Raw genomic sequence first — 14469 nt, forward strand, 5'->3', positions numbered from 1 at the left:
TAAGCCTGAATTCTAGCACCTGGTAAAATGAGATGTTAACTCTTTAATTTGTGCTGTAATTCTAGAAGCTTTTGTGAAAAGTGGTTACCTGGGATACAGGATTTCTTAGGATATTGGTTTCAGTAAATGTGAAGTGTTTGGCTCAGGATCTTCAGTATTTTGCCCTTTCAAATTTAAAGGAATTATAGCTTACGTCTCTTCTCTCATGAAGTAAAAATAGAAATAAAAATATTTCCTCCCTTCCATTCAGTAAAAAGAATTTTATATGTTGTTTTCCTGAAAGTATGGATCTCTTTTGCATGCACAGCAGTTTCAAGAGGAAACCAAGTTAGAAGCACATATTTTATATTTAGTTTTCAAAATGGCAAATGCACTTTTTTCAGAGGTTTTCTGGTATGCATTCAGTTGCTGAGAAATTTGCTGTATTTGCACTGATGTGCTTTTTCCTGTTGCCTTACAGTTTAATTTTCTCCTGAAATGATGTGAGGTCCTGATTATGTAGGGGAATGCAAGAGCTGGTTCCAGTGGAGATCCTGTGTATTAAGGCGAGAGACTAGCAGTTGAGGTTTGTGTAAGACAAGAAAGTGCAGAAAATGGAGAATACTGGAATATAGCAGGAAAGTATTTGTGGAGATGTGCTCAGCTTTTTCCAAATAATGTGACATAATTATTAAAAATTTGCTGCAGAAGTCAGGAGGCCATTCATGCAATTCAGTAATTTCTTATTTAGGGGACAAAGCTCAATCTTTCTTGATCAGCTGCAGGTGGAGGAGGATGCTTTTGTCATCACAGTCCTTTAGGTATGGAATAGACTGGGAAAGCCTATGGGAAAGCTTGGACTGGGAAGTCCAAACCAGCTGTCTTGTCAGTCTGATGCTGTCTGAGCTCATATTGCCAAGTATTCATCAGTGAACTCCTCCTGCACACATCTCTTATTTTCCTGGGTTCATCTTTTCCTCAAGTGCAGAGTGGCTTTAAGTAAACACTGAGAAAATGGAGTTAAGGGATAGTGAACATCATAAAAGAGTAATGCACCTTGGAGCATCCTATGTGTGCTGACACCTCACCCAGCCATTCTGCATCCTCTTGGAAAAGTATAAAACAAGATGGAGTGAAACAGCACTGTGGAATTCTGCAAGATCCATAGATAGAAGAAGAAATAAAACTGCATTCACAATATGCAGGGAAAAGATAGATATGTTTGTGTGTTCACCCATTTAGTCTTTTGAATACAGCAGTATTTCGTTCATAATGGTGCCAAATGTGTATGTGTTGGAGGAGTGGAGGGTATTTAGAAACTTGAAAATAAAAAAATGCTTCTTTTTTTTAAAGTTCTCTGAGTGCACTGTGTGCATTTATCTTTGACTAAGGACTTTCTGCGAAATACTGGCTTCAAGTAGTGACAGGTCATCAGCTCAATGAGTGGAGGCTTGGGGTTTTCTCCTCTTAGAAAAAGATTAGTTCTGTGACACCTCAATGCCTTTTTTTTCTTGTTCTGAGTGTCAAGTAGTCATGCAGTTACAGACAACTTCTATTATTAAAATATAATTGTAGGAATCTGTGTTTTCAGGGTGATTATTGTCCCTGCTCTTGGAGTGATAATATTTGTAGCCCATTTTTTGGCTTGTTACAGTTGTCTGTGTGGTGTTACAGATGCAGGTGAGCATGTACTGATGGCTATGTGGGACTTGCTTTTTTACCTTGGTGTGTAGCTACCAGTATTATTTCATCACAGCACTTTATATTTTGACTACAAAAAAGTAAAACAGCACATATATTATTTCATAGTTTTGATTTGTCTTCTGAACTTCCTTTGGCTATTTGAAAAGAATCCTGTCAGCAGAAAGTCTTGACTTTATTTTTTGGAATTGTTGAGAAAACAGATGTTCAAAATCAACCATTTCAAAACTTGGCAGAAATATTTTCCCTAATGTTTTTTGTCGGCCTTGTCTTCCTGTTATATCTGGAACCTGTTTAGTAACTTTGGTTTATCATATTTCTTATAGAGGATTATGTGAGCATGACTTACCCATTCAACCCAAGCCAACATACCTAAAATCAGCAAGCTAAAATTCCAGGAGACGAGCTCTGTTAGCTTATTCTCGTTTCATTTTGCCTAGCAGCCTGGGCCCAGGAGGAATGAGGAGCATCTCATTACAGAGTACTTGGGAATGTAGAATGTAGGGCACTTCTGGAGAATGGGAAGGGTGGGTTTGCGCTTCCTTCCCTTGGTCCCATAGGGTGAAAACCAAAGGTAACTTTTCTATAGCAACCCTTCTTTCAAAAGGATGATTCCACCTCTTTTTTAGGTGCCTATTCTCATTTTGCTGTTTGAATCCCATATGGCTGCAGGATTTTCTGTGAAGCCTGTTTGAGATTGAGTTTTGCACTCCCTTATCTGCCCAGACCAAATCTTCACTCTATGTGGGATCACAGGCTTTGACATGTGCTGCTGAAGAACTCTTGAATTTATGACTTAGACACCATTCCAAAGGGTCATAGGTGTGTTCTAGTTTTGGAATTATGTGCATCTCCTTTATTTTGCTGGATGATAGATTGCACTGTGTACCATACTATTATACTGTAATACCTGCTATTGGCAGGTTTTCCACCTTATCTGTTTAAATAAGTTTTAAACTGGTCAAATCCCCTGGCAGGACACTGAGGCAAGCTTGTCAGAGTCAATAGTTTTGGATTTGTCTCTACTCTCCCACAGCCACTCTTTACATGAGTCTTGAAGGTCACCTTCTGTTGTCTCCTCTCAATGAAATATTTGTCTGCTTTCTTGAATCTTTTAATATCTTTAAGTTTCTGGTTTTCAGTGATTATTTTCTTTGTCACTCCTAACCATTTTCTGCCCCTCACTACTTTCTTTTTATAGATATCTTGTTTTTATCTTTAAACACTAGCACATAAAATAGCCATAAATATGTGCTTTCACAGAACAGCCACCACCTTTTTGTGTCACTAGTCTTTGTAACTCTTTGCAGATCCTTGACACAGATTTCTCATGTATTTTCACTCCTATTTTCCAGCTGTTGTCTACATAGCAGGCTCTTTTGCCTTAAATACATTTTCTGAGAGGTGGTACCACTTTCCCAGACAGTTTTTATTTTTAACCCTCTTTAAATGGACTAACAAAATGGGCAAATATTAGGTTGCATTGCTCAGAATGTGGTTTTTTAACAGATGCAATTTATATTTGCTTACATTGTATGTAAGAGATGACTTTTGTAGTGGGAAAATAATTGTCTTTCTGATACCATCCTAATGCTGACTTCTCGATAAGAAAAAAAATATCTGTAATGGAGGTACTATGTAATCACATCACTGTATGGTTTGATATGAAATACTAAATATGGCAGGAAGAGCAGGGTGCAGTTCTGTGTTCTGTTTCTAATCTGTAGTATTAGCAAATACAAAGTTGAAATGTATGCAGAGAGCTCTGTGTCTGCTCAGACCTTGTCAAATATTTATGCATATTTTATATATGTCCCAAATAACACACTGTAGCACTGTGAACTGCTGGGCTTGTATGAGAATGGGAACAGAAGGTTACACAAGTCAACATCAGAGTACAGCGTGTTGCTATAGATTGTGCTACTCCTTATGCTGTAGTGGGAAGGCTTGTGGAGGAAGTACTACAGTGCATGGTATATATAGGCAAACTCTTCTGGTGGAAGTAAATCTACTTTTGTGATGATTTTATTGTTTAATAACTACCTGCAGTGTTCTGGACACTGTTATGCATGTTTGGGCTGGTTTTCACTAGCCAGAGAGATGACACCAAGCATTTCCTGAGACGCCAAGCAAAACTGTCTCTTGCCACGAGCCAGAAGCCTGGCTGGGGTTGTTTTTTTCAGCTCCATCATGATAAATTGTACAAATATTGAAAGAACTGAAATAGGACTAGAAAGAGGACTAAGTACTGTGGAAGTCCTTAGGGAAATTCAGTTAAAGCTCCTTTCTGGTGCCCTATTTAAAAATAGGGAATTCTTTCAGCTCCTTGTGCTGAAGTTTGAATAGATAGTTTCTGTGAAGGAGCCTGCTTAGTGATTCAAACCCCTATGACTTCAGGGAGTAGTATGCATCTTTGACCCAGCAATGAGTGTGCTAGCTGTGATCCAGAGTGCTTTGAAGTAGAGGAAGGTTCTGTGGCCTAACACATCACAATTATCACTTTTACATACGAGATAATATTAAGACACTCATGCAAAGGTGTTGTCCACACATGAATAACTCAACTGGGATAAAGTTGTCCAAAAATGGCTTTTGAGGAGTTCTCATGTTTCTTCAAATGGGCTTTCATAGTGGTCAGTAGAATCTTGATAAACTTCTGCTTCATTGCGAGAAATTTTAAAATATGAATAAACCCCATGTGGACTTCTAAAGAGAATCCTTGTGAGGTTTTATGACTCACTATTGGCATGGACCTCATTCAAGATGCTCCATGTTATGTTAGATACTTTTTCAGAGATGCTTGAGGAAATAGCTTGTCGTTCAACACATTAGAAATAGCACTGGTAGCAGATGGCCAAGAAAAAATGCTGTAGGAAAGTCGATTGTGTGACTCTGATTTCTTGCAAGTGTGTAGTGCAGGCTGGGCAAGGTCTTCCAGCTCTGGCAAAAGGAGGGTTTTGTTACTGAGCTGTGTAGCTGAGCACAGCCCTGGTGTTTGGTGGGTGATGGTGAGCAAGAAGCAGCGTTTGGAGAATTGCAGCCTGAGCACTGACAGCAAGAGTAGGTGACTGTCCTTCACGAGCAGCTGATCCTGAGACAGACTGTCTTGGCAGTGCTCCCAAGACTCTGATTCAGTCAGTTCCTGCCTAATGAACTGGAGACCACTTTCCTGATAATTAAGAAGAAACAAGCTGCCTGGATTTCATCCAGCTTCAGATTTTTACGCTGACGTTCTGAGCACTTAGTTATTGGTGCTAGGTAGTTGACTGCTCAAAAGTCATTATCCCCCAAGTCATGTGGACTGGAGGGGAAATTTATTTTTGGTTTGTTGTGTATGAGGAAATCTCTACAATATGCATGTCTCTCTGATTGCCAGACCACTTTTTCTGAGTGTACATACTTTTATTCCAGCTTGGATGGCACCTCTAATGTAAACATTCTATGTCTGAAGGGGTAATAACACAGAATTGCAAGGTATCAGGCATTCTGTGTATTCACCTATTATGGCTAGATAAAGTTTCAGTTTAGTGACCCCCTCAGGAGTAGGCACTTCACAGACTTTTTTAGAGTGTCATGGAAGTGATAGCCCCAGCAAGCATACTTTGTTCCAAATTAGTTTATACTCAAAGTAATCTAAAATTCTTGAAATATCAGGGTTTGGCCCAATGGGTCTTAGCAACAGAGCCAGTTGGTATTGCCTTATATCATACGTGGAAATCAGATAAATTTTATCTGTCTTATTTCATTGCACACTCAGATGAGAGGGTTGAGCAACCTTTCTCTGGGCTGTTCTTCAGTCCTTATGTTTGCTCACAGCTCTTCAATGGCATCTTCCATGTGGAAGATCTTTCCAGTCAAAGCCAGAAAGACAGAGATAATAATGGTTCTTGATAGCTGTAAGCCTTGAAGTTGAGACCATGACTGGTTATTTCACACTGCTACCACCCCCAAAGTGTTGCTTTTGTTTGAACAAAAACTACTTATGGAATTGGAATTCTGGGGTGCAGGACTGTCTTTCTAATTCTTCTAGTTGTAGGAACTGGTGAGGTGTCAGAAAATAGACTTCCATGTCAGAAAATTTGGAGGTCCAGTAGTGTTTGTCTAGTTTGGAACTGCCACCTGCTCTGCAAGGAGTGTCTGTGTACCATATTTCTCATGCAAGAGAAGTAAATCCTGACAAAACAGGGAAAATCTCACACTGTCAGTAAGTCACCCTAGAAATTGCCATACAGTTAAACAGGGGAAGTGATGTTTTTACTGTATGAGGGAGTGGGCATAGCTGCCATAGACAGGTATGTTTATAGGGATGTATGACATGCTGCTGTAGCTACAGCAGCTGGAGATGGTCTGCTTCCATGCTCCAGCCTGATAGTCGTGCTGGCAAAACTGAAGTCTTGATTTGAATGTGATGAAAAAATATTTTCACAGCTCTTCTTCCTCGAAAAATTCTTTCTAATACAATTTATGACTTGGGAGTTCTGTAGTTAGGAAAGCATACACATATATTGATTGTTTTCCCTGCCATGTTTTGAATAAAATACATTATTCAGTGATTATATATTAATTTTCACTGATTTCTTTATTGATAGCTTCATTTCCTGTTGCATCAAGGGAACAAGAGAGCATGACTAACGTGTTTTCTGATCTTACAATTGCCAACTGTAGGTTAATTTTCATTTTAGAAATCATTTATGGCTGGAGTGACTGTACTGCTGATTTTGAATGTAGAGCATATTTACCAGGTGAAAACTAGAAAACTGACTTTACTTGGAGTGACGAGTTAGAAATTATCAAAGCTTACCTCTGTCTTGCTGACAAAGCAATCCATCTAGAGTAGTGCACATATTTCAGTGCATGTGTATTCTCATAATACACTGACTTTTGACAGTTCATTTTTCTTACAAATACTTTGTCTTGATATATTTGAATTTGTTGGTATTTGTGTCCATCTTGGGGAACTATATGCGAAACATAACCCTTTGCTGGAAAAGCTGAAACAAAAAATTAATTTCACTTAGCTGAGCTTGGCAACCAGTGGAGAAGTATGTAGTGTTTGTACCACTGTTTTTTAACGCCACAATTATGTGTGGGTTGAAATATGTCCCTAAGAATAGCAGTAGGATTGCTTTTTGAGCAATGATGTGAATATTGCATTCAGCAGTGGCACATAGCAAAACATGGCAGGGCATATGAGCATGGTAAAGGAGCATGGACTGAGTACTGTTGGGATGTGGAATGAGCTAGAGAGGTAAAAGAATAAAATATTGAACACTATGAGTATTTCCGCCACCAGCAGTGCGCAGTCATTCAGAATAATTAAGGTCTGTGGTGCCAGTCATTAGTCATGGCCATGGTGCCTCAGGCAAAAGAGATGGGGACCACAGACTGTCTCCTTGGAATACATGAAATAATGCAGAAGGCATCATGCTATTATTGCATGAGCAGCCTGTCATCATCATCAGAGGAGGAATTCCTTTGATTTCCAGGAAACACATACTAAATGAGGAAGTGGGGGAAACCAGTCTTGCAGCTTGTTGTGACTACTAGGACTCATCTCAAAAGAAATAGGAATTGCCTCAACCAATAAACCATCTTTTTAATTAATCCCATTTTAGTCTGGGCAGGTAATGCAGGTCAGAAGAATCACTTTGTAGAAGTGCCTGTTTCTCTCCATTGACTGTGGCTGGAATCCAGATGACTTGTGCAGGTGGTGCATGGCTGTGTAAAAAGCATCTCAGTTCTGGATGATTCTCGTGTGCCAAACCCCAGTGTTCGTGTAATAAAATTCAGTGAACCATAGTAATGTCAGAAATGGTATTTTAAGAAGCAAAATAAAATGTATTAAGTTTTTCCATGAGACATCTAGTGGTAAGCACTTAGAAATAAATGTGCAACTGAAATAAGAAATAAAGGAAAGGAAATTTTATATTTAAAACAGCAGATTCACAGCATTGGTATTTTCTTTGTGACCCAAATGAAGGCAAAATAAGTACAGATTTGTAACCAGAAAAAGTAAGTTTCTTATCATAGATGATAAGAATAAATCCATTTAGAATTTGGGCCTATGGGCACTAGTCAAGAGAAACTGCAGTTCTTAAACATTGTACCCATGACCACTGAAAAACAAGACATATTTAATGAAGGAACCTGCTGATAGTAGCTACTGGGACTGACTGAAATGCATTTTTAGCAGAGAAGGGTTGTGCAGAGACACAGGCTGACCCAGAATAAATACCTCAGGAACATACTCTCTTTCTGGACTGATCCTGCTACACGAAAGGGACATAAGGTGATTCAGGATGGGCATGGATGAGAAAAAAATCAATTTCTTTTGTGTGTTTTGGAAAACTTAAATGTTCACCTGGGCCCTCTGAGACCTGTCAGTTCTGGCATAACAGTATCAAAGTTATTAAATGAAATTCCTGATTTGATTTAACTCTTTTCGCATAGAAGTAAGGACAGGAGGTGCCTGTAGCTCAGGCTGAAGCTCACTCCATGCTCCCAGCAGCACACTGCACTGTAACACAGATCGTGGGCTCCCATGTATACATACGTGCACTAGGGCACAGCTGAAACAAAATAGTTATTGACATTGTGATGGGTTATATGGTGCTTACTTGGCATGTTAGTATTGTTGCTCTTTAATAAAATCCCCTGAAGTTTATTTCTGACAAGATTGTAGTAACTGTAGTACCATTAAACAGTCTTTAGGAACATTTTGTTTATGTAGAAATAAATTATTATAGTTGTTCAAGAGATTGCAGACTTTCTTTTGTGGGCATTTGTAATTATTTGGGACCAAATCCAGTTTCCAGTAAGATGGACAGGAATCTCACTCAGTTCCAGAGGAACTTGTGTCAAATTTCTTTTGGCTTTTGAAGATGCCAAGTTTTATAAAATTGAGATTTTAGTTGAGTGCCTCATACAGGGGGGACCAAGACTTTGCTTAATATATGCAATGATGTACTTTACCATGAAATCTTTTAAACTGGATGTGGTAACGAGGAGGTTGATGGGTCTACCTGGTTACTGGTTCATGAGTTGTTTGTATGATAACATAGGGAGTATGGGGAATAAACAAGAGAACACCAATGTTATCCATGAGCAATACTGTGACTGAACTGGCCTAGCAAAGACAGGGTGGGAGGACAGGGAGGAGGAAGAGGCTGTTGTATATTTGGTTCAGATATTTGTGCTGTGACCCAGCTGTAGAGGGAGTTGGACATACAGATGCTCTATGAGTAATAATAATAATAATAGGAAAAAGCTCATGGGCTCCACTGTTATGCAGGCATTGCACAGACCACCAAACAGCGCAGGTCGGTGGGGATTTTTATTGTTAGGGTACAGGTGATGGTGAAAACGAGTGATTTTAATAAACAGTCACCTGCTGGAAGCCAATGAAGGAGAATACCAATGTGCTTTGCCATGGATTTGTAACTGAATTTGAGACAGTGGGAAAAGTAATCTAAAGGGGAGCTATTATATTTCATACCAGCTCTAAGGGAGGAACTGTTAATGAATTGGGAGAGAAAAGGCAGGTTGAGTGAGAATTACCCTGCAATTGACTCTCACATTTCAGGAAGGGAAAGAGGTAAAAGAATTAGAACAACAGGTTTTGAGGGAATATGAGAGGAGAGTGGGTAAAACCTCTTTGTAAAGAGTCTCAAGAAAAAAAGTTAAAAATTGTTTGTTCCCCAAAGAAAAATTATAAAGAGAAAAAAATGAAAATTGAGACAGCACAGGAGAAGGACAAAAAGCATAGTAAAATAAATCTGTGTAAAATATAGGAAGCTCATTTATGTCAAGCACAAGAAGGAACAATGTACAAAATTAAAACTAGTTTGGATTATTTAGAACAAATACAAAAGAATAACAGATACAAAAGATGCAGAGAAAAAAACCAAACCAAAACACATAAAAGAAGCTAAGACCAAAAAATGTGTACAAGGAAAGATTGTGTACAATAAGTACATGAGGAGTAACAGAAATAGTTCTGGAATTATATTTTTAGTAGGAGCATGTTCGAGGAAAGTGTTGCTCTACTGATTAACAGAAGCACATTGGTCTTCACCAGTGTTATTTTGAGTATATGGAAAAGAGCCTAGAACAGAGAAAGGACAAATCAGAGAGTACTTAATGTGTTAGGTGTTCCCAGGTTAGCTGTGCCTCAGATTTGCTATACTTGGAAACTGGAAGAATTTTCTAAATTAGTCTCAGCCCTGTTAGCAGTTACCATTGAGAATCTGAAGAGGAAAAATGAGTGTGAAAAATGGAAAAACACATCCTTAAAAGGAGGCAGGAGCTGTGGATGGAAGAGTCCTGTCGCAGATTTGCAGATCATTTTTGTTCCTAGAAAAATTACAGACAAGTATTCATTTTGTAAATACCTGGAGGGAAGTAACAAACAGCAATCAGCATGGATTTGTTGGAACTATCTAGTACCCTGTAACATGAGATTAAAGTTTGTGTATAAAAGAAAAGGAGCAGATGGCCTACATTTTCATTTTAAGAAATGAAATTCTGAATACTGTCTTACAAGAGTCCCTATAAACAAGCTAGGGAACATCAAGCAGTATTTATATGTAAGTTGCATGAGATATAATTGCACAACTGGTTGGATAAGGTGAACCCCAAGCAACTACTGCTGTTTCACTCATGTATTCCACAAGAGTTTATTTTAGAAACTAATATGTTTTTTCAGCCGTAATCTGGATTATGCTTTAGACAATATGCTTATTAAATTTGCAGTTGTCACAAAGCTGAGAATGAATTGGAAGGATTCCAGAGAACAGGATTAGAATTGAAAATTATCTTGAAATGGCTTTGAAAATAAAGTAATATTTAGCAGGTGTAAGGGTATGGTGTTATACTTGGGCAGAATAGCCATAGACAGGCACAGGACAGACGGTTAAGCAGTGGGTTTTGAAAATTATATATGCCATAAATATTACATGAATAGACATAGTCAAGGTATTGAAGAAGGCATGGATGGGTGAAAAAGACACATAGCCTGTAAAATTTAAGGAATAATTAATCTGATGTACTCAGTGCTCTGCTTGGTTCAAATACTGGGACCAGTTTGAGCATCACATTTCAATAAGGATATAGCTAATTAGAGGGATTTCGGGAAATGGCAATAAAGATGGTTAGAAAGCAAAAAAACAGGACTTGAAAGAAAAGAAAAAAAAGAAAAAACATCTTAGAAAGTAAAGGGTAGGTAGGAACAAAAAGTTTTCAAGTATGTGAAAAACCCCAGCAAAGCGCCTTGAGCCAACCAACCACCCAAAGAAACACACCCTAAACCACCTCAAACCTACACAGATGAAGGGAATGATCTAATCTCTGCATCCTTTATAGATAGTTTAAATTATAAGAGAAAGAATTAATTTAGACATTGAAAAAGCATTCCTGACCATTAAATGAGATACTTAGAACAAGTTAGATTAGAAATTGGTGAGTATATTAGCAGTCTTTCAAAACAGGGCAAGCATATCCAAAAATGCCACAAAAGTGTATCAGCTTAGTCTCATCTGCAGTTTGGAGTTGATTTGCTCAGGACCCTCTCAACAGTATGAATGTTTTACATTACTGTGTATTATTCCTGTGCCACACAATGCATTCTCTGTTCTGTAAATCTTGTGAAATTGGAATTAAGATTATGCTTTTTCTTTTATTTCAGTGTGTGCAGAAGCTTACAATCCTGATGAGGAAGAGGACGACGCAGAATCTAGGGTACTTCATGCTTAGAGTCAAATACTTTTTCAATTCTCAGGCATTAAATTTAGGAGGAAAAATGTAACAGCTTTACAATTTCTTTCCAAAAACTTTGTTATTATAATATACTTTAGTAACCTTTTGGGAGTTTGTGTTAAAGGAACATTTAAAAATTCTCTGTAATAGTCACCCATGTGGAACTTGACATATTATTCTTAATTACCAAACCTGTGGTACCTGGTTAAGGAAACATTTTTGTGCAATTATATTTACCCAGTGAGCACCTGCTTCTAAAAACCCTTATTTGGTGTCCTCATAATCTTGCAGTAGTTTCCTTTTTCAAAAGGCAGAAAAAAGTTAAACTGTAAAATTGCTAAGATTTTTCAAGGTACAATGAGACAAATAATGAACTGTATTTATTTCTTTTATTTGTGTCACTACTTAGCTTTTAAGATGAAATAGCATGAGTTTCAACAGAATTTTAATTGTTTATATTCTGTCTAATTTTCAGACTTGTAACACTGTCCAAAAGGTTACCCTATGGTATTACAGCCATACGTAGCATATTTTGGGAAGAATATGAGTTCAACAACTTGATTGACACTCAGATGAACCAGACATTGGTAATTTAGTAAATCTCTGGCTCACTCAGATAGTGTCAAATCTGTTGTTTACTCTGTGAAACTTGTGATATAAATTTAACACAGATACTATTTCACACAATATTCTTTAGGAAGTAGTCGTGGCAAATGGCTGCATGTAACAGTGGTGCTTTTTATAAAACATGCATGCCCCAAATATGATTGGAGATTGGTAGCAATAGTGTAGATAAAGGTGTCCAGAATGGCTTGCAGAAATGAACTGGATTCCACAGGTGTAAAGATCTTGTGAGTTTAAATATAGCAGTGTTTCATTTGCTGATTCTATGGTGATACCATTTTATCATTGAGTGTTTATTCAAATCCTGAAGGTTTTGAAACGAGAGAGTCGTGAATCATGGCCAAAATATTGTGTAAAATGCTTAGTTGAATTAGCTCAGTCCTTCAGCTAGTGCTACTGTATGATAATCACTCTAAGAGCTTTTGTGTTCTATCCCTCAGATTATTCACCCCAAAACAGATGATCAGAGGAACAGGCTGCAGGAGGCGTGCAAGGACATCCTTCTTTTTAAGAACCTAGACCCAGTAAGAAATTCTTACAACATTTAGCAGTGCTGCTAAGAATTGTTTCTTTTGAGCTTTGGAACAGGAATGTACAGATTTGACTTCTGTAACCTCTTCAGTATGCTTTCTTGACCATTTAATAAATTCCAGAAATGCCATTTTTTAGAACTGATACATCACATATAGAGACTTTTGTTTACCTCCACAAGTGATAATGTTGAAATATGAATAAGTTCATTCATTAAAATGGATACATTAATCATGTTAATTATTGTATGCTCTTATTTTAAATCTTCCAGTACAGTGATGTCTGTAAACACATCAGTTAACTGGAATGTGTAAGTTTTTTTCTGTTAGTTACTTTTTAGCATCAAAAGGTGCTGAGTGCTCCATCAAAACAGAAGATTACCCCCAAAGCCTTCAGTTTAGCTATGGATGTAATTGAATAAGTGAATTATGGAATAGAGGGAAAGAGAAAGGTAGCAGTGATGTGTTTACATTATTATTTTGCATAATGTAGATACCATAAAAAAGCTTCAGGTAATTTTCTTCCACGCAAATAATTTCTTTCTGTTTTGTATAAAAACAACCATGAGTTTTTAAGAAAGCCTAAATGTACTGAATGAATGATCTGGATCAGACAAAGGTGATAATGCTACCAAAGAAGCACACAGGATTGTTTTAGGGAAAAGGTGAGTGTATCAATCAAAACATGCATACTGAGGTTAGGATGACTCACAGCATCCCAAATGCTTTCTCAAGAGATTTGATTCAGTGCTGTCAAGGGAAGGGAGCATGGGGGAAAGAGAAACAATTATGTAGATTTTTAAGTATGAGAACAGAAAGTTTAAAATTTGATTCAAGAGGGAGCTACTGGAAGGACCAGCCTGCAGCTCTGTTTGGAAGTCAGGTGCTATTACAGAAAATGCACATTAATTTGTGCTGCATGTTTCCAGCTCCTGCTTCTGTCTGCACAAAGACTGAACCCTGGCCCTGGGTTCTGTTCCCTTAGAAGCCCTGAGGAGCAGTGACCACAAAGCCCCAGCTAGCAGAAGCCTGGAGTTACTGTTATGGAAGGGCGTCAGGTCTCCACATGGGTGCTCATACATGTGCATTCTTGGGACAGTGGGATCCTGACACAGAAGGTTTCCTCACTCCCTCTTGCTGTCTGGTTACCAGGTAGTTATCAGCTGTTCCACTATACTTGTTCAAGCTAAAGCCATGCACTCATCTTCCCTTCTGCTCCTCAGTTATTCTTAATAGCTTCAGGGAATCAAAGTCATTTGTGGGCATCTGGACATGAAACTGCTTTATTATATATTTTCCTTATTGTTGGTGTGTCCTGGCTTCCATTTGGCTGGACCATCATTACATTAGGCTGCCAATGGCATTTTGGCAGACCCCTCTTGGTTAAGCTCTGAGCATTTCTCTCTTATGAGCCCTGCAACATGATGGATTATTGTGTGCTCCTAGAACCTGCTGTGGTGTTAACAGTGCTTACAGCATCAACCCTCTGGATGGGATCTGCTTTGCATTACAGCAAGAGCTAGAGCTTCTGTCTCAATGGTCATCAGCCACCTGGTCTGTGGGCTACATTGTAATGTTGTGTAGGCATAGAGCATTAAACTGCTCCAGTGTGGGCACCTGATGGACTTTTTCCAAGGATTCATTCTTCAAAGGAATACTGAGGGATTATTTCCTCTGTTTATGAAGCTCTTCTCAGGACTGTGCTTGCTGACTTGATACTGATGTTTTGAACTATTTTTTTAAATTCTTCTTTTGAATCAGTTCCTTGTATTAGCTAATAGTTCCCACAGTCTGTTCCAGGTGTTTAACAGAAGGCTTCTCATCTGAGTTCTCCCTTTGAGGTGTGCAATCCAAAGCCTTGATATGTGCTCTAGGGATCTCC

General features: G+C 38.2%; 1 protein-coding gene across 1 annotated transcript in view; it reads left to right on the plus strand.

Moving 5' to 3' along the window:
- The window catches only part of PRKAR2B (protein kinase cAMP-dependent type II regulatory subunit beta), a 75655-nt gene that overhangs the window by 46295 nt on the left and 14891 nt on the right, over positions 1–14469 (plus strand). Inside the window, exons 3-4 of the mRNA XM_054277849.1 lie at positions 11363–11415; positions 12498–12581. Of these exons, the coding sequence (XP_054133824.1) occupies positions 11363–11415; positions 12498–12581 (137 nt within the window). The remainder of the gene's footprint in view (positions 1–11362; positions 11416–12497; positions 12582–14469) is intronic.

This window comes from Melozone crissalis, unplaced genomic scaffold (genome assembly GCF_028551555.1).
Source record: "Melozone crissalis strain CALT ecotype California unplaced genomic scaffold, PUWL_Pcris_2 ptg000004l_1, whole genome shotgun sequence".
NCBI classification, from domain to species: Eukaryota; Metazoa; Chordata; class Aves; order Passeriformes; family Passerellidae; genus Melozone; species Melozone crissalis.